At 51.3% G+C, this 25,416-nt stretch overlaps 1 protein-coding gene across 1 annotated transcript in view; it reads left to right on the top strand.

Moving 5' to 3' along the window:
• Window positions 1–4,746: 4,746 nt before the first annotated feature.
• The window catches only part of SLC6A7 (solute carrier family 6 member 7), a 30,552-nt gene continuing 9,882 nt past the window's right edge, over window positions 4,747–25,416 (top strand). Inside the window, exons 1-11 of the mRNA XM_073355338.2 lie at window positions 4,747–5,028; window positions 13,484–13,667; window positions 15,274–15,405; window positions 17,165–17,399; window positions 18,885–19,023; window positions 19,574–19,708; window positions 20,898–21,001; window positions 21,805–21,929; window positions 24,088–24,200; window positions 24,301–24,432; window positions 24,995–25,094. Of these exons, the coding sequence (XP_073211439.1) occupies window positions 4,996–5,028; window positions 13,484–13,667; window positions 15,274–15,405; window positions 17,165–17,399; window positions 18,885–19,023; window positions 19,574–19,708; window positions 20,898–21,001; window positions 21,805–21,929; window positions 24,088–24,200; window positions 24,301–24,432; window positions 24,995–25,094 (1,432 nt within the window). The 5' untranslated portion in view covers window positions 4,747–4,995. The remainder of the gene's footprint in view (window positions 5,029–13,483; window positions 13,668–15,273; window positions 15,406–17,164; window positions 17,400–18,884; window positions 19,024–19,573; window positions 19,709–20,897; window positions 21,002–21,804; window positions 21,930–24,087; window positions 24,201–24,300; window positions 24,433–24,994; window positions 25,095–25,416) is intronic.

Below are 25,416 nucleotides of genomic sequence, written 5' to 3'. Positions count from 1 at the left end.
CCCACTCCAGATTTGGCCACTGACTTGCTGTCACTTCACTGCACCATGCCTCAGTTTTCCCACTGGTAAAATGGGGATAATTACAGAAATGTAGGGCTAGATGGAACCTCAAGAGGCCATCTCATCCATCCCATCCCATGCTGAGACTGAATTAAATATATCTAGAGTCCTAGACCAACCCATGGTGGCGACCTCCCTGCCTGGGGTGTCGTGTGGCTTAGCTAATGGGTGTTCATAACTCACACTGAGATCTGTGGATGCTGTACGCAAAGTATTATAACCGTAATGATCCTGACTGGAACCTTTGGGCATTACTGCAAGACCAGTGCTCCTGCCATCTGAGGACAGACGCTGCTGCAGCCGGCTATGGGCAAAGTTGCTCTCACGCACAGACATGGAGTGTCAGATTGCAGGAGGTAGATATCATGGCTTCAGCGGCTCTTGGGGACGTTCCCATTAGATTAGCAGCCACTGCAGCATGGCTGCCAGGCCCTGTATTGGACAGATCATGTTTGACAAGGTATTTGGGGGGGGGGGGGGTAAACGGGACCTACCCTGGAATCTTTACCCATGTCTGTGAAGCCACCGTGCTCTGATGGTCCTGCCCCCTCATGCCTAGAGCTCTGACAGAGGAGTTCAGTGATGTTCAGAGGGGTCCTCAAGTTAATTCCCCCAAGGGCTGGCACATTGTAGGGATTTCTCAGCCATTCACTCTATGATGTCCTGGCCTGTAACACGCCCCCTGTCGTGCAGAGGGCACATGTAGAACCCAGCTCCGGGGGCAGGGGAGGGAGAGCAGAAAACAAAGGCCAGATTTCATTAGCCTCAGGGATGTGGTACTTACCTGCCTCTAACAGGGCAAACCAGGACAGCTATCCTGGAGAGGGGGAGATAGTGCGCTGGAGATGGTTCTGGTGGCCATCAGGGAGGCTGAGACAGAGAAGGGGACCCACTTCTTCCTCTCCTCAGTCAAGCAACTGTCCTCCTCAGCCCCCTGTGGATTTGGCTCAACATGATGGGAGGAAAACAGGGACATCCTTGGGTTTCAGGGACACCTGGTCCCACTAAGTAGCCAGCAAGGATTTCCAAGTACCCGGGAATGTGAACTGTACTTTGCCTGTGGCCAATGACAGGTCAAGCAGCCTCCCCCTGGCGTCTGCTCCCCATAACTCAGAGAAGCCTGGCTGAAGAGACGCATGGATTAGAAGAGAGCAACGGGACCAGCGCGAAAGGGAAATGCCACTCAGGGGCCCAGCCCGAAGGCCCTTCCACTGGGGTTCCAGGGTTACTTTGCAGCAGTGAGTGTGGGTGGGATAAGACACCATGGGATAAGATACCAGCACGGTTATAATTCACTGGGATACTCCATAAAAGTGGGGTCTTACCAATAACTCAGGCCATTGGCTCACCCTACCCACTGTTACAATGGCCATGCCGGGCTCACGCCCAGCACTGTCGGGTATTATTCTCCAGTCTCAACAAGTCCTTCCAGATGCACCCCCCGCCCGTCCCTCAAATCTGCAGCCGGTCTGTTAAATGCCCCAGAGACGTCTGGGCTGAAGAAGTCTCTGCCCATTCCTCCTCCTGGGCTTCTAACAACCAGCAGAGCAAGCCCTGATGGAAGGGAGAGCGGCCCAGTTCCTTACTGTGCGGATTCCTGCTTCTCGCTCTTGAAACAGAGCGATAAGAGCTGGGCAAGCCCTGCTGAGGGGAGCTGGTCCCCTCCCAATACAGAGCTGGTCCTTGCATTGTCCATCGCTTTGCCTGCTTGGGAGCAAAATGCCCCAAGCAAGGGGCCGATGTCCTAAAATATCCCAGTGTCCCAGCGCTTCGCTGGAGATTGTATGGCTCAGCCTGGTACAGCTCACTGCCAGCAGGTCCCCGCTGAGCACCCGCCTACATCGCTGCTTGCTACATGTCGCCCGAACTATACCCCTGCGTGCCACCCTAAATAACCCCTCTCCCTCCCTGGGGTTTGCTCCTGCCCCCGACAGCCCTAACTACCATGAAGCGGCTCCCCCTCTTAAAATCAACCCTTCCCGCCAGTTAATTATTTCCATTGCTCCCATGCTGCAAGAATTCTCCGAACTGGGCCTGCTGCAGAGCTCCGCCAGCAGGGGGAGCAGGGACACCAGGTTTGGGCCTTGTGCAGAGACCCCTGTAGGAATGGCAGCCGCCAAAGCCCATCATCCCAACTCCCCTGGGCAGAGCAGGGCTGGAAACCAGCTCCCACCCAGAGGAGGGCTAAAGGGGAGGAGGAGAAGGGAAGGGAGGAAAGCAAGACAGGAGGGGGAGAGAATGACAGCAGCAGAGCCACGATGGAGGGAGGGGAAAGGGAGAGAGAAGGAGCCCAGATCTGATCTGATCCGTCGGATTTTACAGGGCGAGGGGTGGGGTGGGCAGGATCATGGTGTCCAGACCAGCTGAGGTATGCAGCAACATCCCCCGCTCCTCAGAGAGCCCATGGCCCAGCGGGGTCTCTCACTGGAGGATGGGGACCGCAGGGAAAGAGCCATATTCTCCGTAGCCCTTCCATGTTAGGGGGAGTCTGGTTGGCCTGTGGGTATGAGGGTCCCCTGGCCCCCCTCGGGTGGGGGCCTGTGTCTGGAACTCATTTCAGGCCATTTCTAACCTGCTGTGACTGGTCAGTGCGGACGGGGCCAACGCGCGATAGAACCGGGAGGCACAGCCAAGCGCTAGCCCAGTTCTGTGCAGACGGGGGCCTAAGGCTGAGGTTACTGGGAGCCTTCACTAAGCACACAGACTCCAGGCAGCTTTGTCGGGCACCTCGGACATGGCTGCTTGTCTGCTGGAGATCAAGTAAAGAGCTCTCCCCCACTGTTCAGAGCTTCTGGGATGGATTCTCTGGGAGCTGCCTCTGCTTGGGTCGTTCTCATGCCCCAGCCTGGGGATGGGGGAATGTCGCCTGTGCCCGGGGGGGGGGGGGGATCTTTCCCCGACATCCCAGCACTGTCCCTCTGTGTCTCACTGCAGCCTCGGTTTGTGCTGGGGTCTCAGGCTGGAACACAGAGTTGGGGATGTTAAAGATTTTCTTGCTCTGGAAGCAGGAGGAAAGGAATGGGCTCCCGGTGCCTATGTGCATGCAGTCTTAGATTCTGTGCAACTGGGAAATTGCCACCACAGTATGCTGCCAGTGCCCAGAGTCCTGCCTCAGGAAGTCACAGCATCAGCCCATTAGCTTAGCAGGTGTTCAGCTGTGATCCAGGGACAAATGATGATTTATGCAACCCTTGCAGGTGGTTCCTGGAGAGCTGACTAATTGCGTGGGAGGAAGGATGGGCTTGTGGTTAAGGCAGTGGGCTGGAACTCAGGAGATCTGAGGTTTGTTCCTAGCACTGCATCAGACCTCTGGGACCTTGGGCAAATCAGTTAACCACTTTGTGCCTCAGTTTCCCCAGAATAAGGGTGTCATAATACTTCCTCATCGGGCGTGGGTGCTCTGAGGATTAGTTCATTAGCATATGTGAGATGTTCAGATTCCAGTAATTTGCACCAGAGAAAAGCCAATAAGTAAATGAGGCATGTTCTCCTCCTTATTTCCAGCTGCTGATGGTCCCTCAGGTTCCTTTTGTGGGTTGGCAGTTGGTGTAGTTATCCCAGGGACATGGCAGGAGGGGAGATGTCTGGGAGCCCATCTCTCTAGGAAGAGGTGCTCTGCGCTATGAGAATGTTTGAGAGCCCCTGTCCTAGCACTGTTCCCTGGAGCGCCGGCTGCTGCAGGCGATGGCTCCTGTGGCAATGTCTCTTTGGGGGAAGGGAAATAAATACGGGCAGGAATGAACCGGGAGGTGCAGCGTGACACGTCTGGTTTTCTGTCCTGCACCTGCATGCTGGCCGACAGCTCTACAACCAGAAAGAGGGACTTCCCTCACATGTTCCCCTCTCCTGCTGGGGAATCAGCTCTTGCTCCCAGACAGACACACTAACCCTGTTGTATGTTGCTGGGCTGTCGCGCTGTCCAGGGAGGCTGCTGGGGTACTCGCCAGTGTCTGACATTTACAGCTGTGCTTCGGAGTTCCCTGTCTCAGAGCCCATCTCTTACAGGATGTTTGGAGAACCCTGGGGTGCCTTCTGCATGGGCTATCGCAGGGCCTGCATAAAGAAGGGCCCAGTCAGTGCGGATTGGATGAACCCCATGAGTCTAGTCTCTCTGGATATCTAGGCCGACTCTTAGTGGCTTGATCCCATTGTATCTGCTGATCGCTCGACCCTTACCAGCAGCACACCCTGTTATTAAAGTCCTGCCCCCCCGGCCCCCCGCAGCATTTCAGCCCCGTCTTACTGTGCCCCGCTATTCCAGTGCCCCCCACAGCTCATCCACCTCAAACCTCACCTGTGACATGGCCTGCTGATCCAATCCCGGGCCACTTTCGGGCATAGGTGGCCAGCATTGGCAGATTGCCAGCCGGATCCATGACCGGGATGGACCACAATGAGATCCAGCACACTCATTCCACATGTGATGCAGCTCTGGTCTCCTCCTTATTCCCACCCAATGAGCATTCCCTCACTGGGTTACTGAGGATCTCCAGTCCCTGAGCCACTGGGGTTGTCCTCATTGGAACTCATTGTTTTCCCGAAGCAGGACTCAGCCCACAGACCCCGCAGATGGCAGAAACCCTTTTGATGGAGAGCCCATCTGCAGCCTGCTGGGATCCCTCCTCTTCCCACTTGCTGCTCCCCACCCAGCGATTTCCAACTCAGAGCAAACCTGTTTGCCAACCCTTATGGTTGCACCCTGCCTGCCTGGCATCCCTCTCTCATTCTGCCTCATTCTAGACAGGGTTAACATCTCGTCTGCCTGTGCCAGGAACACCCAGCCGAGGAGGAGAGAGCCGGAGAGCGAGAAGTGGGATTCTTCCTTTTCTTTTCCGGACTCGTCTCCCTCCCCATCGCCGTAGAGACGGTCTCCGAGGAGAGCGAAGGTGTCAGAGCGCGGAGAGGCAGGGGAAGCATCGCAGCAGGGCTTCAGAGATGAAGAAGGTCCAGGAGCACCATCTCCGGGAGGTAGGAAGCAGCAATCTGTAACCACACAGAATGAGATGCCAGGGAAGGAGAGGAGGGGGAAAGCTGCAGGGCTGACCAGCATGGGGATGCCTTTTTAATGCAAACCAGGCAGGTCGAGGGGACTAACGTTCAGCCTCACAGTACCTCCATCTCCTCTCCCCCTGGGGTAGGGGGGTTCTTTCGGGTACTTATTAACGGTCATTCGTTGCACCTGGGAAGAGCAGAGTTTTCTGTTTTGGGGAGCCAAAGCTGGCTCAGTAGCAGATTAAGCAGGTGGGTGGCTGTCATTTCGTAACGAGCTCTTCTCGCTCTCTTTAATTAGCAAGTTCAGTAAATAGCGACGCCCGGCGCTGTGCAGCTAATTGGCTGGTCCCACGTTCGCCCGCCAGCTTCGTCGTGGAGATGCTTTTCCTAGCGAGCAGGTGTTTCCGTCGGGATGGTTCATGTTGTGTCGGGGCGGGTGCTCAGGTGGAACATGCTGTTCCTCGAGGTGTTGGGTGGTTTGCATGCCTGGCATCACACCCAAGGTGGGACAGATGCAGCAGATGTGGGGCGGGCACAGGTGCTCTGGGGAGGGAGTAGGGCCCGAGTGATCTTTTGTTGGGATTAGCAGACTGGCCAGCGGACAGGAAGCAGTTTGATCCTCCCCAGACCAGGCACTGGTCCTCTCCCTGGCATGTTCCAGCCAGCTCCCCTGCCTCAGTTGCCAGCAGCTGGACTTTTGGCTGATAAAGAGACTCCCCCCGGCTCAAAGTCTAGTTCTTGGGAGTGGTGTTCCCCTCCCAGACAGATGCAGGACCACAAAAGGGCACAAATGTTCCATTTGCCCTGGATGAGACCCTGGCAGCTGAGGTGAAATGTCACCCCGGTAGGAAAGGGAAACGTCACCCCGGTAGGAAATGTCACCCCTTTGGCTTATTCCTGTCAGATTCCATAGCTCCCTTGCCTGGGCCCTGAAGCCTCACAGCCAGTCGGATGCAGGTTTCTTTGCGATTCCCAGGTTGTGTGGGGAACATCTGGAGACCTTAAGGGAAACCGGTGGGATTCTTTAAATGAATCCAGCTAACAAGACATGGAGAATGCTGAGAGGCTCTTTACAGAATAGTTTCAAATAAAGGGGGTATTGTCTCACCCCGTCTCATCTTTAAATCCCCCCTCAGCTCGCGTGGCCCCTCCTGCCCTTACCAAAGCATCCCCCTTTCTCAGAGACCTTTCAACCCCCAGAAAACTCCCCTTTCCCCTCCACTTGCCTCTCTTCCTCTGCCTCGCGAGGGGACCAAACAATGGAGCGAATGTGACTGGGGCACTCTCCCACCCATCTCTCCCTTTGCTTCCAGACAGGACTGAGCCCTAATGCCTGGCTACACTGGGTCTCATGAAGGGAGTTTTCTTCACATAAGGTGGGAGTTCAGAGGGCCCTGAGGGGGTCTGTCATCCCATAGGTGCTGGGCACTCCGCTCCCTCTCCGGCCCCTTTGGAACTCTCAGCCTAGGAACCTACTATTAAACCTCTGCTTTCAGGCCCTGCTTTCGCAGACTCTGTCTCTCCCCTTGACCCTCTTCCTCTTACTTCTGGGCTCTCTCTCTTCTCCAGCACTCTGTTTGTTCTCCAGCACGTGTGGAGCTTTTCCATCTGCACCAAGCCCTTCTCTCTGCCACGGCGCCCAGCTCCCCAATCTCCCGCCAGACCCCCAACGCTCATTTGAAAGAGAAGAGTGCGCTTCATTAAGAAGTGGGGGCTGGGGTTGCTCCTGCTAGAATAGCGCTCGGCATAGTGCCTGTCTGAGCGTATCACAAAACGTGTTACAAGTGTCGCGAACGCCTGCTCAACTTCTCCCTTCTCCCATTTGGGTGCTCATGCCGCCCGACTCTTCCTATCAGACTGGATTCCAGCTTGGTCTTGACCACATATTCTGTAGTTCTTAAAAGTCCAAGCAGCCTGATGGCTGAAACGAAAACATGGGACATTTCAGGTATGATGAAAGAAGTTCCTAAGACACCGGGACATGGTATGAACAACCAGGACTGCCCTAGTAAAACCAAGACATACGGTCATTCTACCAGCCTTGGCTGCTTTGGCCCTCCCTGTCTCTCGCTGCTCTTGTGGAAGGCTTGCTTATTGTTCAATATATATAATTATTTTGTCAGTGATTTTGTCTCAAATAATGACAGTTCAATCGACTGAAAATTAAATTCCCCTCTCTGTAAATGAATGAGGTATAAACACTCTCTTTCCATACCTCTCTCTCTCTATTTACACCTACTACCGTTACTGTTCCATCCCATAGGTGCCATTTACAGCCTTGTATGTAGGTTCTCACACTGTGCTCTGTTGACCACCAATGGTCTGCAGTTACCTAGCTAAGAACATAAGAATGGCTGTACTGGGTCAAACCAGTGGCCCATCTTGCCCAGTATCCTGTCTCTGACAGTGGCCAGTGCCAGATGCTTCAGAAGAGGGAATGAACAGAACAAGGCAGTTATCAAGTGATACATCTCTGGTTGTCCATTCCCAGCTTCTGGCAGTCAGAGGCTTAGGAACACCCAGAGCATAGGGTTGCATCCCTGACCATCTCAGCTAATAGCCCTTGATGGACTGATCCTCCATGAGCTAGTCATATGGTTCAGGCTCCTCTTTATTTCTAGCTGCCAATCCACATTAAAAGACAGTTAGACAGACATTCAGATGTTTCTTTCCTGTAGCTACCAAAGGGACATTGCAGGATTGGGAATGGGAGAGAAGGCGGGGATGTACTGTAGTGAATGGGAGGGGAGAGGTTTAGGAGATAATCTCACTATTGAAATGTAGGCCACACCATGAAAAGATTTGAGAACTCCTGCTCTCATCTGTAACTGAGCCTGGATTCATGGATTCCCAGACAAGAGGAACCACTGTGATCTTCTAGTCTGACCTCCTGCAACAGGTTTCCCTGGAATAATCTGTGTAATATATATCTGTTTAGAGAGCTAAAGTAAAATCACCCCTTACCCATGATTCTTTGCTCATTGTAAGTCTCTGCCTAGTTCACTTTTTCTCTTATGCTGCCCAGCACAATGTAGGATGTTTTTCTACGTTTCCTCCCTCCCTCTGATGTTTCAGTGCAGGGTCCAGCTTATGCTGGGCTCTTCCCTCTCATTCACTTTCCCATAAATTACTGCTTTGGATGACAAAGTGAATGCCAGATCCATTAAAAGTTCATATAGGCAAGTTTTTCCTACCTTCTTCCAAAGTCTCCATATGAGCAATCACTGCGCCTGATAGAGATCAATTTTAAACTTTGATTCAGGGATACATTTAGTTCCTGAAATACCAGCTCAAGTAAAATATATGTCTCCAGGATTGTTTTCCCCATTATTCATGCTGTTTTGCTACAGAACATTTTGGGCCCTATCCTGGCAAAACTCTCATGGAACTTAATGGCAGGGGGATAACAGGATCAGGCCTTTTAACCGTTCCACAATCCCATGTGCTCATTGTCACCTAGAACCTTTGAACACTTGTTATTATCTCTTAAATCAAGTTTCCTCCAAGGAGCCCAGTACAATTGCTGAGAGATTTTACACAGTGTTGGCTTTGGGGGGGGGGGGTCACATCTCGGATAGTTCAAGAGCTTTTCCCTCTGATTTTGATCCACTTTCCATCCATGAGTTGGGAGTTTAAGGTCTTTTTCCGAAATGGATGGAAGTTCAGGTGTAACAGAAAACAAGACATCTCTCATGCTTGATGGATTTTATACCCGATTTCCCTTAACCAGTGCTTCCATAAAGGTCTGAGTTGGGTTTTGCTGGAGATGGGCCCAAAATTCACAACCAGAGCTGGGGGTTGGGATTTGGGGTGGGTCCCAGGAAGTTCAGAGAGGGCTGGGATGTGAGGTTCGGCCTCGTCCTGACCCCTCTCTTATGCTCAAGTCTTGTTTTAAAGATTTCCCGGGGGGCACTACCGGTCAGTGTCCATTCTGCTTGTATTTCACCGCCCACGTGCCAGGCTGCTGTGCTCCGTCCAGCACAAGAGCAAGTGGAGGCTGCACAAGGTGTGAGGAAAGCTAAGTCTGAGGTGTAGCCCTTTGCACAGAGCAGAAAGAAGTCTAGAGCCCCTCTGCGTGCCTTACTCACAGGTGCCAGGATAAGAGGCTGAGCCTGGGCAGAGAATGGGCATTTCTGAGGAGAGAGAGTCTTAATCGTCACCGCAGCATGTCCACAAGGTTCTTAGCTACAGGTGTCTTTGTTTGGGCGTGATTCAGTGCTCAAATATCAATGGGAGCCCCGCCACTGATTTCAGTGGCTTTGGGGCAAACCGTCCGGCTTCACTCCTTCTGTGAGGCTGGCGTCATTGGGCAGCAGTGCTCTCTGCGATGCAGGATCAGGTCCTGCTGCACTCCCCGGCCCCCTCAGCGCTCCTTACGGCGTGTACTCACATATGCAACACCACGCCCCTGTGCTGTGCACAGTTGGGCCCCACAGCTCATGAAAGTCCTTGTGTGAAGCGGGTCCAATGTTTGATGAACCCCAGCTTTCCCCAGACAGTGCAGATTTAGTGTCACTATTGAATTTCACTAACGGTGCCGAATACAAGTGTTGCCAAAGACCCTCCAGCCGCTGTTACAAGTAGGTACAGTCTACCCCAGATGGAGCTTCACAGGATTATGAGGATTTGAACCCCTAGGTCCATTGGTCATCCTTGACCCGGTGGCAGGTTGTTCTGTCCCCTGACGCCAGCTCTGCCGGGTCTCTCCATTCTTAGGCATCGTTTTTCCTCATTGTTTTTTAATGTGCTTCTTATTTGCAATAATGTGAGGGAATCTCTTTCTCCCACTCCCTGGCATTTTGTGTATGACAGTAGAGAGTTCATCTCCACCCCAGGTTGCTCGCAGTCACTGCTCACTGGGGGGGCCAGCATTGCTTTGCTTTCCCCTGGCTTCCACTTCTGTGTGCAGTCACTGATTCTGGACTGGGCAAGTGTCAAACTTAGCTTGGTGGCAGCTGTCATATGAATGCCTTTGGCGACTGTCTTGCAGAGGTGCTAGCGGATCACCTGCCTGCCACTGTGGTTTTTGGTGGGAGTGCCAAGCTCATTCGTGATGGAAAAGGGCAGCCTGAGGTGACCCGGTTGTTTTGCTGCCTTTTCTTGCTTAAAGGGCTTCCGTATCTTGTGCTGTTTATTTTTAAGTTATGTTTGATGATTGGTCTATGGATTTAACAGGGTCATACATTGCGGCACTCGTTCCCTTTCCTTCCCGTTTTAAGGTTCAGCCCTCTGCACCAGGTTGAGTCAAAAGCTTGTTAAAAACCTCCACAGCAGACAGATCCCTTGTCTGGTTACCAGTCCACACATCTGTGAACGTGCTCTCTGGGTGGTAAGGGAGCGGGGGGTTGGTTCTCAGTGAGGAATCCAGCTCGACCCTCCTGGCTGACTTCGTTAGTGGTCAAATCTTTCATTAAGGAGGCTACAGAATAATTTGCTGGTGTTACGGCAAACCCAGGTGCTTCTGTGAGTGAAAGTCACCGCTGCTTATGTGTATTGGGGCAATTAGTCTGTGACCATACCTCAGGGAAGTCTCTGAACTGGAGAGCCAAATGAAACTGCTTCAGAAAGGCTTCCTTGATGTGGTCAGTGCTGCGTTCAAGCCACTCATCTGATGTATTTTCAGAGTAACAGCCATGTTAGTCTGTATTCGCAAAAAGAAAAGGAGGACTTGTGGCACCTTAGAGACTAACCAATTTATTAGAGCATAAGCTTTCGTGAGCTACAGCTCACTTCATCCACGATATGCATCTGATGAAGTGACCTGTAGCTCACGAAAGCTTATGCTCTAATAAATTGGTTAGTCTCTAAGGTGCCACAAGTACTCCTTTTCATCTGATGTACTAACAGGGCTGCATGATATTCTGAGTTTGAATTATTGGAGGTTTTCATTTAGCCCTTGTATTGTTATAGGGGCATCCAGCAGGGACTGGTAGGTTTTTAATGGTGTCTTCAATGATCATTGCATTTTTTTATTTTATTTTTTTTTAGTGATACTATTTTGGTCTCAGTCTAGATTCTTCAGGCTGGATTTTTTGTTGAGACTTCAGAAGAATTCTGTCCAAACTGCTGGACGCTGCTGCTATGTATTAGGTTGATATTCTTTCCAAGCTTGCCAGAATGTGGGTGTGTGTATTTGCACATGGGTACGCAGGCGTGTGCATGATGTGTGCCCATGTGTAAGTATGTCTATGTGTGCATGCATGGATGTAAATGTGAGGCAGGCATGAGGCATATAGGTGTGTAACCATCTGGGCAAACCCACACGTCCCAGGCAGGTCTGTGTTTAATGATCAGATTGGCTAAACATCACACATGCGTTCTCCATTCCAACAGCTCCTCATCTCCATGGAAACTGAGCAGCAGGAACTTTGCAGCCCTAGCTCAGCCGCAAGAGAGGGAGAGAAGTGGAAGAGGGGGCCGGAGGACAGGCCGGGGAGGCTTCACCAGCATTTCACCTGCTGGGACGGCTGCTGTCTGAGTGCTGGGCGGGTTTGGCAAGGCCGGTCAGCGGCACGGTCAGCACTGGGCTTTCCAGTCACGTTTTAGTTGCTGGTCTGTTTTTTTTTTTCTGGGGTGCGGGCCAAAAGGGACCCTACAGCTGCAGCTGGGTCTTCTGCCATCTCCATCCCTATGCAGAAAACATGGAACTACAGACCAGGTGCCCCCTGCAGATTCCCCGCCGTGTGACAGCTGTTCATACAGATGTTTCCCAAACCCTTATAGGGTCTTTCTTGTAAGAGCCTAGTACAAATGTTGGAGGGGCTAGAACTAGGAGGACGTCATCCCATTGACCCGTGTGTATTCTATTGGCCAGTGAGTTTGTTGTGGTCCCATGACACCTGTCGCCTTACTTGCCTCCACTGTCTCGTTGCCATCACAGCACTGGTCAGAGCATGATACACGGCGGCAGCTTGGGGGCTTAGAATATTCAGCATGCAGCTAAGCAGTGGCTGAGAGGCCCTCATTCTGTCACTGGGCTTTGGCCCTGTGACATTTGGTCTGTGATGCCTGTGGGTGGCAGAGAGCCCTTGCCTGGGGACATACCAGTACAGGGATCTCATCGGGCAATGGTGTGCCAGGGAGGTTCGGTCATTTGGGTGCATGACTTCAGATAAAGTAAGGACCAGCCTTAATCTTCTAGCCCAGTGGTTTTCAACCTGTGGTCCACAGACCCCCTGGGGGCTGCAGACTTTGTCTAAGATGCCGAAGGGGTCCGCACCTCCATTCGAATTTTTTTAAAGGTCTGCCAATGAAAAAAGGTTGAAAACCCCTGATCTAGCCAATCCCCCAAGTAAGGCTCTGCCGTCTTTTTAGCTACGGAAAGCGTGTCTTACCAGGAAGGGTTGGATATCTCATTGGAAAGCCAAATATCCAGTCACACTTTCAGATCAAAGAGCGTGAGCAAAACTAGCTGTGTTTTAAGATTTGCCCCTGCTGAGCTGTGGCCCAGCTTTGAGATCCTGGGGGAAAGGAAAGGGTTAATATCCTGCCATGTGATAGCAGCATGCACTCTGCGGATCAGGGGTCAGATTCTGTGAGCCTGGAAGGGATCTTAGGCACCAGGCACATGGTTATCACTGAAGCACTGTACTTCAAGCCAACATAGGGTGACCAGACAGCAAGTGTGAAAAATCGGGACGGGGGTGGGAGGGCAATAGGAGCCTATATAAGAAAAAGACCCAAAAACCGGGACTGTCCCTATAAAATCAGGACATCTGGTCACCGTAAGCCAAAAGCGTGGGAAATAAATACAGCATTTTTAGCATGGAGTGTCCCACGTAGCAAGGGGATATAAGCAGGGTCAACTCCAGTTCTCACCAGCACAGGCTCAGTGGGTATGTGACAGTCTGTGGCAATGTAGAGACCATTCTTCTCATTCTGTCCTCCTAAATGCTCTGGCCTGTGCTATAGGAGGTCAGACTAGATGTTCATCATTGTCCCTTCTGGCTTTACCACCTCTGAATTTTCTGGTTGGGAAAAGCAGGCAGGATAGTGCTTGGGAGATGGTTCTGGCCACCCAAGGAGAGTCCCCATGGCACTCCTTAGCTCAGCCAGGAGTGGGAAGAAACGTGGAAGGGATAGTATTCCACTGAACGATGGCCAAGGGTCTGCTGGAGTCACTTGTGTCAGCCTGCCCTCTGGGAACTGACCATAAGGGGACTCTTAGGGGACCCTTCCTTGGGGTTAAAGTCTTGGTGAATCAGCCACATGAATTCTAACCTTGTTTCTCATACCTCTTCCCTTTCCACCTTCTCCCTTTCTACAACAAACCCTTTCTGCCTTTCTGTCATTCTTCCCTCGTTTCATCCTCTCTCCTGTCTCGGCCTGCACTCTCCTCTCCCCTCGTTTATTCATTCTCTCTTTCTCCTTCCCTGGCCTACTTCTCTCCGACTCCCTTACCCTCCTCCCCCTTCTTCTCTTTCTCGGTCAGCCCATAATTCCAGACCTGCTGATGAGCCCCAGCGACCAAGGAGATGGGGACCTGGAGATGGAGTACCCAGCAGAGAGAGGGAACTGGACCGGGAAGCTGGATTTCCTTCTCTCCTGTATTGGCTACTGTGTGGGGTTGGGGAATGTGTGGCGGTTTCCATACAGAGCTTACACCAATGGGGGAGGTACATGCTCGATCATCCCCTCTTTAATGGGTTCAGTTTCACCACTTCCATCCCCTCATGTTGGACTAAAGCCTCACTTATGTCCCTTTCTCCCCTTCCCTCTCAGGGTTGGGAATCTGCAGTTACTTGGAAATTCTTGGCTTTCAGATGATTTCCCTGCAACTGCCTGATCTCTCTTCAGACTGGTCAGGACGAACAGCCTAGGATTTATCTCAGTGGACCAGTCCACTTCTGTGAGGCTTGGTATCTCAGTACAGGAGTGGCTTACCATGGACTAAGGATGATTTCATCTGATGATGCCCTAGAAGGATATACAGTGCATGCTTGGGAACCCCCACTCTGTGTGTGACAATACAGCACCCCACGGGGCCTGCTATTCAAAGACCTTAAAATGGGAATGTGGATTGGGCTTTGATAGTCTTAAACGCTATGAGTCCCTCCTGGTCTTTGGCACCACCTCTAAAGCCACCTCACATTGCTGTTGGTCCAATCCAGACCTCTGTAGATCCTGGCAAACAATTCCCACGGGTATTCATCTCACTTATGGAACAAATTCGCAGCATCTAGGCATGCCCTTTGTGCAATCACTCCCTGCAAATGTCTCAGTGAACAGGCTACCCCAGCCTGAATATGGGTGAAACCTCAAACATCATGCACTCTTCACAATGCAATAACTAACCAACAGTGCTAATTGCCAACTTGACTCCTGAAATTCAGGGTTTTGTCTGGTCACATGCGTCATCCATTCCAGGATCTGATCCATCATGATATGGCCATCCCGCACATCATCACAAATCTTCACAGTAGGGTATTTGCAAACAGCCCGCAGATGAAGAATTATTCCAGAGAGATACTTGCTAGTAATTTGGAATAGTAAATAAACTGGAGAGTTTGACAGCCTGTTTGCAGAGAGTTCAAGGACAGGAAATAAACCATTCCTGATGCATTATTTGCCCAGCTCTCCTTGCCCCAGATTCCAAAAGCTAAGCAGAGTCAGAGCTGGTCCTGGAACACCTCTAATAAATTTCCCGGACGCTGCAGTAAATGGTTATGATTTGGCAGGCAGCATCCCGCTGAGTCAGTGTCCAGCTGGCATGATAATATGACACCAAGGGGTGCCTTGCTGTTGGAGATGCCATCTTTGCAGAAGAGATTTAAAATGAAGACCGTGACTTACTTACTTACTTGCTTACTATAACTTTCCCAGAACTTTTCACACTCGTGGGGTGCTAACCCTGGGGTCCTGACCATACTCTAGCAGATAATAATGACATTCTCCCTGCTGAAATTCCCCCAGTTGTTGACTCCTTGACCTAAGAACTGATGCTTAGTCTCGCTGGAACAGCATTTTGCTGCAGAGAGGACTGTTGCAGTGGTGGGGGGAGGGATCCCTACATATACAGGGCCAAATCTTGAGAGGCCCTAGGCAATCCCAACCCTCACTGACCCTTTAATGTGAGTGGTGGGTACTCATCACCTTCCAGGCTTTGGCTCTGTGCACTTTGAGATGTTTCAGGGTTTCAGGAGCTTTATAAAACTGTATTGATCTCCTGTCCCAGCACCAGCGCTCCAGGCTCACCCTCCCTGCCTTTTTTGTCCCCTACAGGAGCTTTCCTTGTTCCTTACTTCATCATGCTGGCAATATGTGGTATCCCCATCTTCTTCATGGAGCTCTCACTAGGCCAGTTCTCCAGCTTGGGGCCACTTGCAGTCTGGAAGATAAGCCCACTCTTTAAAGGTGTGTGACGAACCCCAATCCTGCTCTCTCTTCCCTCCTTCTTCCTGCCCTCATAACAGAGGGCTGATGGTGAGATGTGTTAGCATCGCCATCCTTTGATCTTTAAGGCAATTGTGAGAACTACAATCTAATTAGGGGGAGCTCGTCAGGCTTTTAGGTTGACTAGCTGGCATCTATCCATCCAGGTCCTCCAGGGCTCTGGACCCACGTTACTTCCAGAAAGAAATGTGACTCAGTGTCAATTTCATAAATTTTATTACAACTATTGAACAAAAATAAATATCGAGAGGACATCACCACAGCTAAGCTGTTGTTACAAATATTAAACTAACCTAAGAATAAAGCAATGCAGCCATCAAATCAAGGTCAAAGCAACACATTAGTTTCAATATTGGATTGTAATTAAATCATCATTTAGTTAAATCATCTGATGAATGCAACAAGTAATTAACCCTTTTAAATTCTAAGACAGCATCTAAGGAGCTGACTGTCCACTTCATTATAAAGCCCAGCTAATGAGCTTTACCAAAGTCAATCGAATCTATAACTTGGAGCTCTTTAAATATTTTGACACTGAAACCAAATTATTATCTAATGACTGAACCTCAACCTCAGTGCCAGAGATCCTTCCTTCAATTTCAATTCTTGCATGGCCATGCAACTTGCTCCAGTCAGGTTTGAGTTAGATCATGCTTAGCTAGTGTCAATTTGGAGAAAAGTCCTGCTTAAGCCAGCAATTTAAAAAATATTCACTGTTTGCCTACCACAGAGGCTGTACGTCTGTGACAGCCGCCCTCCACTCCTTCAAATATCAAACGTAGAGAACATACGATTACTTTTGAGAAGGCTGACATGGCCTTGGCTGGGTGAAAAGAACTTGCGATGACATTATTTCACCACTTTATGGAAAGTTTGACCCCAAATCCTATAAAAATAATGGCTTGAAAAGACTCTAGGCTACAACCAGCCACTCAATGTCCATCCATCAGCAAAAGTAAAAATAAACGTGAACATCTTATGATCAGATGCCATCATTCTTCATGCAAATAAGACAATCTGGGTATACAGGGGCTGGGCCATAAGGCAAACACAGCTCTGAAAGTTTCATCTTGAAAGAGAAAAGTTACCTAAAAACTGCTCAAGATGAAACTCATTTAAGATATAAAAATAATTAAAGTTTATATAAGGTCTGTATGCGCATATACGCTACTTCTCTCACCCAGTGCAAACCTCCAATGCTGAGCTTTGGAAAGGGAGTTCTGACAAGGGAAAAGGAGTCTCTCTGGCTGACACTTGTCTACAGGAATCTAGAGTAGTTCTCTCCACCGGAAGGCAGCTTCCCCCTTGCATAGATCTATCACATTTCTGCACCAGTGCCTGTGACTTTCAAAGCGATCTCAGGAGGAAAGGCTCAGATGTGGCTGGAGCAGAGTTCTCGGCTCTGGGCCTGAGCCAGGAAAAGCCAGGAAAGCAATGAGCCTGTTAGCAGATCCTTGATGTTCTCATGCAACATCCCCCTCGCTATGGTGGGTTATTGTTCCTTCCTGCACAATAACCTAGCAGCTCAGCTTTGATCTAGCTCGTGGCTGTGGTTTAAGGTTCATTTTAGATTCCTAACAGCTGGTCTGCTTGTACCAAGGACTGGGCCCCTAGGATGCCTCTGGTAGCATCGCAGTAGCTAAGCAGCCCCTGGGAGAGATGACTGGGTGGTGTCTCTTTGCCGTCACACTGAGCTGTGTTTACATCTCCCCTCCCTTAGGTGTTGGGATGGGCACGATCCTGATTGTCTCTCTGGTGGCCATTTACTATAACATGATCATTGCTTACGTGCTCTTCTACCTCTTCGCATCCCTGACAAGCAACTTGCCCTGGGAGCACTGCGGCAACTGGTGGAACACCGACCTCTGCTTGGATCACCAGGTCGTCAAGGCAGGGAATGCTGCCATCCCATTCAACATCACTAACACCGTCAGCCCGAGCGAGGAGTACTGGAAGTAAGGAGGCTAGCCAGAGACCGTGGCAGAGCAGGGTGGGGGTTGGAGTGAGTGAGACTGGTGTAGGAACCATGGCGATGGGTCTACAACACACACGCTATGGCTTGATGGGCACCCACCTTCTCCAAGTGCACGATGAGGCGTGTGGCTGTTGTCATCAGCACTATCCAGCGTGTCGGCACAACCTGGACTGCGTTGCTGCAATGAGACAGTGGTCGTATATGTTATATGCCAGCTTAGCACCTGGGATCATGGTGCCTTCTCATGGCTGGCTTCACTATCTAACAGTTTGCCATTTACTCACAGATACAGGAAGCTGTAGTTTAGGCGGAAGGGGCATGTGGTTATGGGCAAAAGGGGCCTGGGTTTGGTCCTGTCTGTGTGTAATCGGCCTTGGTTCCATGTGTATTTTTGATTCAGTGGAACCTGTTAGCCACCAAATGCCTGGGTATGTTGCTGGCTGTTCTGACAGGCGGCTGCATGGTCAGACGAGATTAACCACTTGCAGGGACTGAAGTTTCACTAGCCATTACATAGGATGGGTGACCCTGGTTAGTGGATGACCATTAGCGACGGTTCTACTGTCTATTTTAAACGCAGTCATTCTCTTTGTGTGTGTGTGTGTCTCTCTCTCTCTTCTTTGACTCTTTAAGGCTGACATTTGAATAGCTTTTGTGGCTGTACAAAACCCCTGGATGTCATTTTACAATGTGCCCATTCCACCCTGCCAGGCACAGAGCACTTGGTAGCTAGTGAGGGTCCAAACACTTGGGTGACCATGCCATAGAAAATTCATGCCACCGTAAGTGCCCATTCTGGCAGGGGGCAGGTGTGGGAGAGACGTTCTCAGTTGCGAGGTCAAGAACTTCTGCACTCTCTGGCCCTGTTGGAGTCTCCCATGGTACGGAATGATCATGTGACCCAGCAGAAGGGTTAATTTACACGAACTTGTGAAAATGGAACATGTCGCCTATGTAGGCATAGATCCATCAATGGCTATTAGCCAGGATGGGCAGGGATGGCGTCCCTAGCCTCTGTTTGCCAGAAGCTGGGAATGGACGATGGGATGGGATCACTTGATGATTCCCTGTTCTGTTCATTCCCTCTAGGGCACCTGACATTGGCCACTGTCAGAAGACAGGATACTGGGCCAGATGGACTGACTCAGTATGGCCGTTCTTATGTTCAAAATAGTTCATTTGTGTTGATTGAGACAATTAAGCTAAAAACCAGCCTTTCCCTGGGGACCTCTCAGTTCATTAACGTGTGGTCAGGAATTAACTCCCCCCGCCAAGGAATCAAACCCTTGGCTCTCCTTGCGCAAAGGGATTTTCAGTATCATTTTTATTGTCAGAGTCAAAGCTAGATCCAGGTTCTAAGGTGCTGCAGCGTAAAGTACGGGCTCTCAGACAGGAGCTCTGGTCCCTGGCACATTGCTGAAGGGAGGATGCTACCTGTTTATTAATGGCTCTCCTTTTGCCCTAGTCGTTATGTTCTGCATATCCAAGGGAGCTCTGGGATCGGGGACCCTGGGCGAATCCGCTGGAATCTATGCCTGTGTCTCCTGCTCTCCTGGGTCATCGTGTACCTCTGTATCCTCAAGGGAGTCAAATCCTCCGGCAAGGTAAGACCAGGAGTCATTCTCCTCCTGCAGCCCCCTGTCGTTTGCTTCACGAGAATGAACCGAGCGAGGTTAAGTGGTCATTTTCCATGATCTACAGTATTTGTGTGTGTGTGGCTGTGTATATATATCTTGGAAATATCAATTAGAATAACTAGCTCTCTTGCTAAATACAATGGCTATCAATAGGCACAATTTGGAGAGGGTGGTAGTTTGCAGATCATCAAATGCCTGCCCACTATTCAGGGCTGGAATGTAGTTAATGACACAACTCTGCTTCCGATGGAATTAGCATGGCCATGTGCCTCAGTAAATTGCATGGATACACCACAGTGACCCATCCAACATTGTGTTGCCCACATCATAAACCCACACAGCAGTGAGGTGCAAGATAAAGCAGACTTTTAGTTGAACAGAGATGCTCCCCAAAGGGCACGCCTCTTCTGCAAGTGACTCCGGAACTGTCCAGTGGGCAAAGATCCCCTGTGTGTCAGTGCGGTTAAGGGAAGGTCTTGCTGAAGCTTAAACTCAGATCCATCTGCTCTTCCCGCAGGTTGTGTATATCACTGCCACATTCCCTTACTTCATCCTGATCATGCTGCTCATTCGTGGTGTGACACTGGAGGGGGCCTGGATAGGAATCAAGTTCTACCTCACACCCCAGTTTGATCACCTGCTGTCTTCCAAGGTGAGAAGGGGACAGGGCACTTTTAACATACTGTGGGGTTCAGTTACCTGGTTCAGGCTGGGATCCAGTCTTTTGGCCGCTGCTTTCAAGTGATTTTGGGGGGAGGGGGGAGGGATAGCTCTGTGGTTTGAGCATTGGCCTGCTAAACCCAGGGTTGTGAGTTCAATCCTTGAGGGGGCCATTTAGGGATCTGGGGCAACAATTGGGGATTGGTCCTGCTTTGAGCAGGGGGTTGGACTAGATGACCTCCTGAGGTCCCTTCCAACCCTGATATTCTATGATTCTATGATTCTATGATGATGACAAGCAAAGCAGAGCTGTGAAACAGGGAAATCCCCAAATCTGACATGTGTGTAAAAGAAAAGCTTCCATTGTATAAGGACTTTTAATGCCACGGCAGGTCAATCTGGTTATTCATGGCTCTAATTAACACTCTTACCAGCTGACTGGCATGCAAACAAGATGCAAAATCATTTCCTGCCTTTGAAAGTAGAAAAGAAAAACTAGGAAATCATTTCCAGCCTGATCCCTGCAACCAGGATCTCACTGCGTAGCATAAAGTACGGCAAACACATCAGCAGCATGAATAGCAGCTGTTAGGAAGCCCAGGACAGCCTGCACTTTAAGAGAAGCCCAAGCATGCCCGAACAAAAAGGCCAAATGCAGTTCTTCTCCACCATTGGCTTTTGGGTTGGAGGCCAGTGCAGAAACCCCTGGACTGATTACCTTCTCCCTCCCTTAGGGTGATGGCCCATTGGTGGAGCAGCCTAGGGTAATCAATAAGCAACTAGACTGAATTCCCTCCTCCATGTGGGTACTTCCAAATCTGATGGGGTCTCCATTTCAGAGCAGGTGGAGAAGTCCAAGCATGGACTCCAAACACCTGCCCAAGGTGGTTGCACCAGGTCAGGGCTGGAGTCCACTGGAGCATTTGGTAGTTCTCTGTGAAGAAGCCCAGAAGCGAAGGACCATGGGAACTGCCCTCACTTGACTCTAAGAGACCCGTGTTGGATGGAATCTGTGTTGGCGATGCAGACAAAGAGTGGAGATATGCTCGGTAAAAGGAGTCAGCATGTCCGTCTGGAGCAGAGGGAATCCCTCCCGGAAAGCACTCTCTTCTTGAGAGTGGAGCTGAGATTTGCACTCCTTTCTGTGCAGTGAGCTCTTCTTCCTTGTTTCCCCCTCCCAGGTGTGGATAGAGGCAGCTCTGCAGATCTTCTACTCCCTTGGGGTGGGCTTCGGGGGACTGCTCACTTTTGCGTCTTATAACACCTTCCACCAGAATATTTACAGGTAGGTTTCCAGTCCTTACACAGGAAATGGAGGTGAGCCTCGGGGTGACACTCACAGTGGGGTTCAAACTGACCTGGGTCCTTAGAGTTATTACAACCTCTCTTCCCGGAATGGAAGCTGCATATCATGGGGCACCAACGGGTAAGCACCAACTGTCTCTTTAAAGGGAACAGATGGGTCAGGATAAGGTGGATAAGAAGAAAGAAGCAGGCAAGAAACAAGCAGAAAGATAGGGATGCATGGAGCCCAGTGGCAACCTGTAAGGAGAGACACCTGCATCCTCATCTGCATGCAGGAGGGGCCCTTCTCTTGGCACGAGCCAGGCACTGAGTGCCGCTTTCCCTAGCCTGGTTCCAGCCCCCAGCAGATGCTGAGGAACGGGTTGCCTTGTCCAGTGTTGAGAGGGGTGTGTCACAGCCAAGCTGAGCTGAGAACCAGCTGAATTTGCTGCCCCCCACCATTGATTTTCCCTGATATTCGTAATAAAAACCCAAAACAGGTGGGGAAGTTGCCCAGTGTCACCTCCACACTTTTAGTTTCTCTGTAAGTCCAGCTCCCCACAGGCTCCTGAATGCGGATGTTGGCAAAGAGAAAAGAGCCTGTCCCCTCTCTAACTGGGGAACCCATCTCAGCTCGGCGCAGAAAGCCAGCTTGTGCCCCCAAAGTGGGTCTTTTCTTGGTGCCCCTCCCCAGTCAGCCGCTGCCTCCTCTCTCTCCTCTGGAAACCATGCGAGCTCTCAGCAGTGCAGTCTCTTTAGGCTCTGATGGTGACACGTTCAGATCAGCTGCTGTCTGTTCTGCAGGGATACATTTATAGTCACCCTAGGCAATGCCATCACCAGCATCCTGGCCGGGTTTGCCATCTTTTCCGTCTTGGGCTACATGTCGCAGGAGCTGGGCATCCCGGTTAACCAAGTGGCAAAAGCAGGTCAGACCAAAAAATAATAATTCCTTCCCTCTTTTCTTGGTGTGTGTGTGTGTGAATACATGCGTGTGTGGGGATATATGTAGGTTGGGGTGTGTATGCAGAAGGGACGGGCTTATAAGTGCTTTATAAGACTCAGGTGTGATAGTTTAAAACAATAATAACCATGAGACTTTGCATGGATAAAGAGCCATTCACTGGAGCAGTTCAAAGCACATTATGAAGGTGGGTGGGTGCACAAATGGGCCCTCACCAGGGGAAAACGGGGAAGCAGGCGCCTAAGTGCCCAGCCGCAAATTCAGGATTTGGGAGCATAGTTTATGTGGCCACCTAATGGGGCCTGAAATCAGCGTTTAATGGTGACTGTTTCCCAGTCGTTTTTCTTTCTCCAGCTCCCAGCGCAGACAGAACTCCCCAGAGCAGCTCCTCTGGTGCAGTCGTCAGGCCCTTATCCTTTCCCGTGTGCAGGGAGCCATTGCTCCTTCCCTTGCAGTGAGTCCAGGCTGCTGCCCAAGTGTCAGCTGGTCTGGTAGGACTGTAACAAAGTGGTCTAGGTTGATAAAACAGCTGAAGCCAGCTCACGGAGCCTCAGGGAGGAATCTGGGCTCAGGTGGGACATATGTCTCCCTGGGCACCCGTGGAACCAGAGGAGCCAAGCACTGAAACAAAACCGCAGCGGGTGTCAGAGAACGCAAGGAACGCCCAGAGGAAGAGAAGGGCGGTTTGGTGGTGTGATGCCAGCTCTTCATTCTGCCATGCAGGAGAGATGGCTTGGGAGCCCCTGGGACTCTCCTTGCCAAGCGTGGTGGGGACCAGGCGCTGCCCAGAGGCCACGGGTGAAGGAGGGGATGGTGTTACTTACAGAGGGGAGGCTTGACACATGGAGGGATGGAGCAGGACACACAGAGCCTGAGCATGCAGCTGTGGGCACTAGCCTAGCTCTCCAAAACCAGGCCAGAGCATTGAAACAATAATCAGAGCCAGCTTCTCACTCCTCCAGGCTCTCTGCAAAGCCCATTCCTGACTGGGGGCCCAGGGGGAAACACCTTACGAGAGACATGAGCCACCCCAGTGCATCGGGGCAGGAGCTGCTGTGATAAGTCCCACAGGAATGGGCCGAATGACAACCCTGTCCCTTGGTGCTTAGTGAGACGTCCCAGGAGCTCCTGCATGCACTGATGTCGTTCCCAGGACAAACCCGGGGCTGGCAGAGAGGGGAATGTTAGCTGCGTGGTGGTGGGGTGACAGACAAGAGGCTGAATAAAGCCACGCAGCTCCACCAGCCAGCGCTGCCTGTTGTAGCAATGGCAGCTTGATACAGACGAGTGGGTTTGGGGGGAGTGGGGCATTCATCATGCTCAGCTGTCTCGTTCAGGGCCTTGGCGGGGCGATAAGGAACTAGGCAGAGCGGAGAGTCCCGCTCTAGTGGCTCCTGGAGGCTGTGATCCATCAGCTTCCCCTCTCAAAGGGCTAACGTCCGTTTCCGCGCTGGTTCCCTCCCAGGTCTTGGAGGCAGACGCTCTTGCAGTGAGTGGGGAGACCTGAGGTACTGGGGACCTCCTCCATCCGCAGGCTACTGCAATTCCTCCAGCTGGGAGCTCCCACCAGCCAGGGCTTCCCTATAGGGCCTCCTATTGGGAGGCGGGTGAAGCCATGAGCGACTTAGCAGCTCCCCCTTGGGTAGCCTCCCCTACAGTGCCCCCTGCTGGGGAGACGTTGCCACCACAGCCAGGGCATCTCCCAGGCTGCGGGCAGCGTACAATTCTGTTGAAAACCTGGGGCCGTGGGTGACAGGTGGAGACCTTCCGGGCAGAAGGGAGGTGCCCGCTGTTGGGGGCTCTCCTTGCCCGCCGTGCGCTGCGCGACACTCCTGCTGATCAAGAAAAGGCAATCGTGACCTTTTATCTAAAAAAATAGCATGAAAAAGCCTTGAGGCTGGATTCCTGCCCCCTCCCACGGTGCCGGCCCCTGCCTGCTTCTGCTCGATCCCACACATGGGAACACCTCCTGTCTGCTCTTGTAGGACACCTCTCCCGCCCCCCCTTCTCCCAGCGGTGCCATACCCTGCCTGGGCTGGTACACTGCCTCCCCCTGCCCAGCAGTAACAGCTGTGTCTGATGTACGATCCCATTCACTGTCCCATCCTCTGCCTGTCCCCTAGGTCCCGGCTTGGCTTTCGTGGTGTACCCCCAGGCCATGACAATGCTTCCTCTTTCTCCACTCTGGTCTTTCCTTTTCTTCTTCATGCTGCTGACCTTGGGCCTGGACAGCCAGGTAAGGACACAGCATGCCGAACCTTGTACGTTAGCCCCCCACACACAGACACACACACAGACGCACACGCTTAGGGTGGCTTGTTTTCCGTTATGTGCAGTTTGCCTTCATGGAGACCATTGTTACTGCAGTGACAGATGAGTTTCCTTATTACCTGCGGCCCAAGAAGGCTTTTTTCTCAGCCATCATCTGTATCGCCATGTACCTGATGGGGCTCATTCTCACGACAGAGGTAGGCAATCTTTCCCACGGGCCAGCTTGTCAGAGTCGACTTTGACTGGCGTCTGAGTGCTCAGTTAGTTGAGGATTTACAGGGGGACGTTTGTCAGATCCATGATCATTTGTGACTATGACTGAGTGGGAGGGGGCTCGGGAAGAGAAATGGATGGAGCGTCCCACCGGATAGGGCCGTGGGAGTGGAGACGCTAGGTGACTTCAGAGCAGAGTGAATCATTCGCAGGGAATAATTTATCTAATCAGTAGAGCCCATGTTTATTAACATTTCGCTGTGAGTATTCCATACTTGAGATTCACAATCCAAGCTGCAATTGATCTAATATGTGGCGTGGCATTACTTCTGTCCCCGGATTGGATGAGCATGCAAACAGGATGGATACACTGGCATTCGCTTCCCACGAATATTCAGGCCCCTAAAACTCAGCCTCCCAAATGTGACCAGGAAAGGGGCACAAGAGAATTTATCCCAAAAGGCGAGGGTGGGAGCTTGTTGACCAGCTCTGGTGATAACGGGTCCTTCCCTGAGGGTCTGGCTGCTTGTCATTCTCTCTCTCCAGGGGGGGATGTACTGGCTCGTCCTGCTGGATGACTACAGTGCTGGGTTTGGACTCATGGTGGTGGTGATTACAACCTGCCTGGTGGTGACACGTGTCTATGGTAAGGGGGGACTGGCCTCCATGGAAACTTGTCTATTCAGTGGGCGTTTGAACTGGAGCAGGAGGTATAGTTTCCAGCTTGTGCAGATGAACCCCATGGCAGAGGGCTAGACACTTCAGCTCCAGGCTCTTGCTGCTTCCCAGGGTCGAGGCAGCTGGATGGAAGTTCCAGATCAAGCCAGAGACATTTGTGTCATCACAATGGTAGCGGATACCTCAGTTTGACCCCTTCCTTGCTCTCATAGCAGAGCAGCGAAAGTCACGTGATACAGAAGGAGAAACAACACATCCGTTGTTCTCCAGGCTCTCTCTGCCCCCGTGGC

This window comes from Lepidochelys kempii, chromosome 8 (genome assembly GCF_965140285.1).
Source record: "Lepidochelys kempii isolate rLepKem1 chromosome 8, rLepKem1.hap1, whole genome shotgun sequence".
NCBI classification, from domain to species: domain Eukaryota; kingdom Metazoa; phylum Chordata; order Testudines; family Cheloniidae; genus Lepidochelys; species Lepidochelys kempii.
The sequence above is the reverse complement of the archived record's forward strand: the minus strand, read 5'-3'. Positions and strand labels throughout refer to the sequence as shown.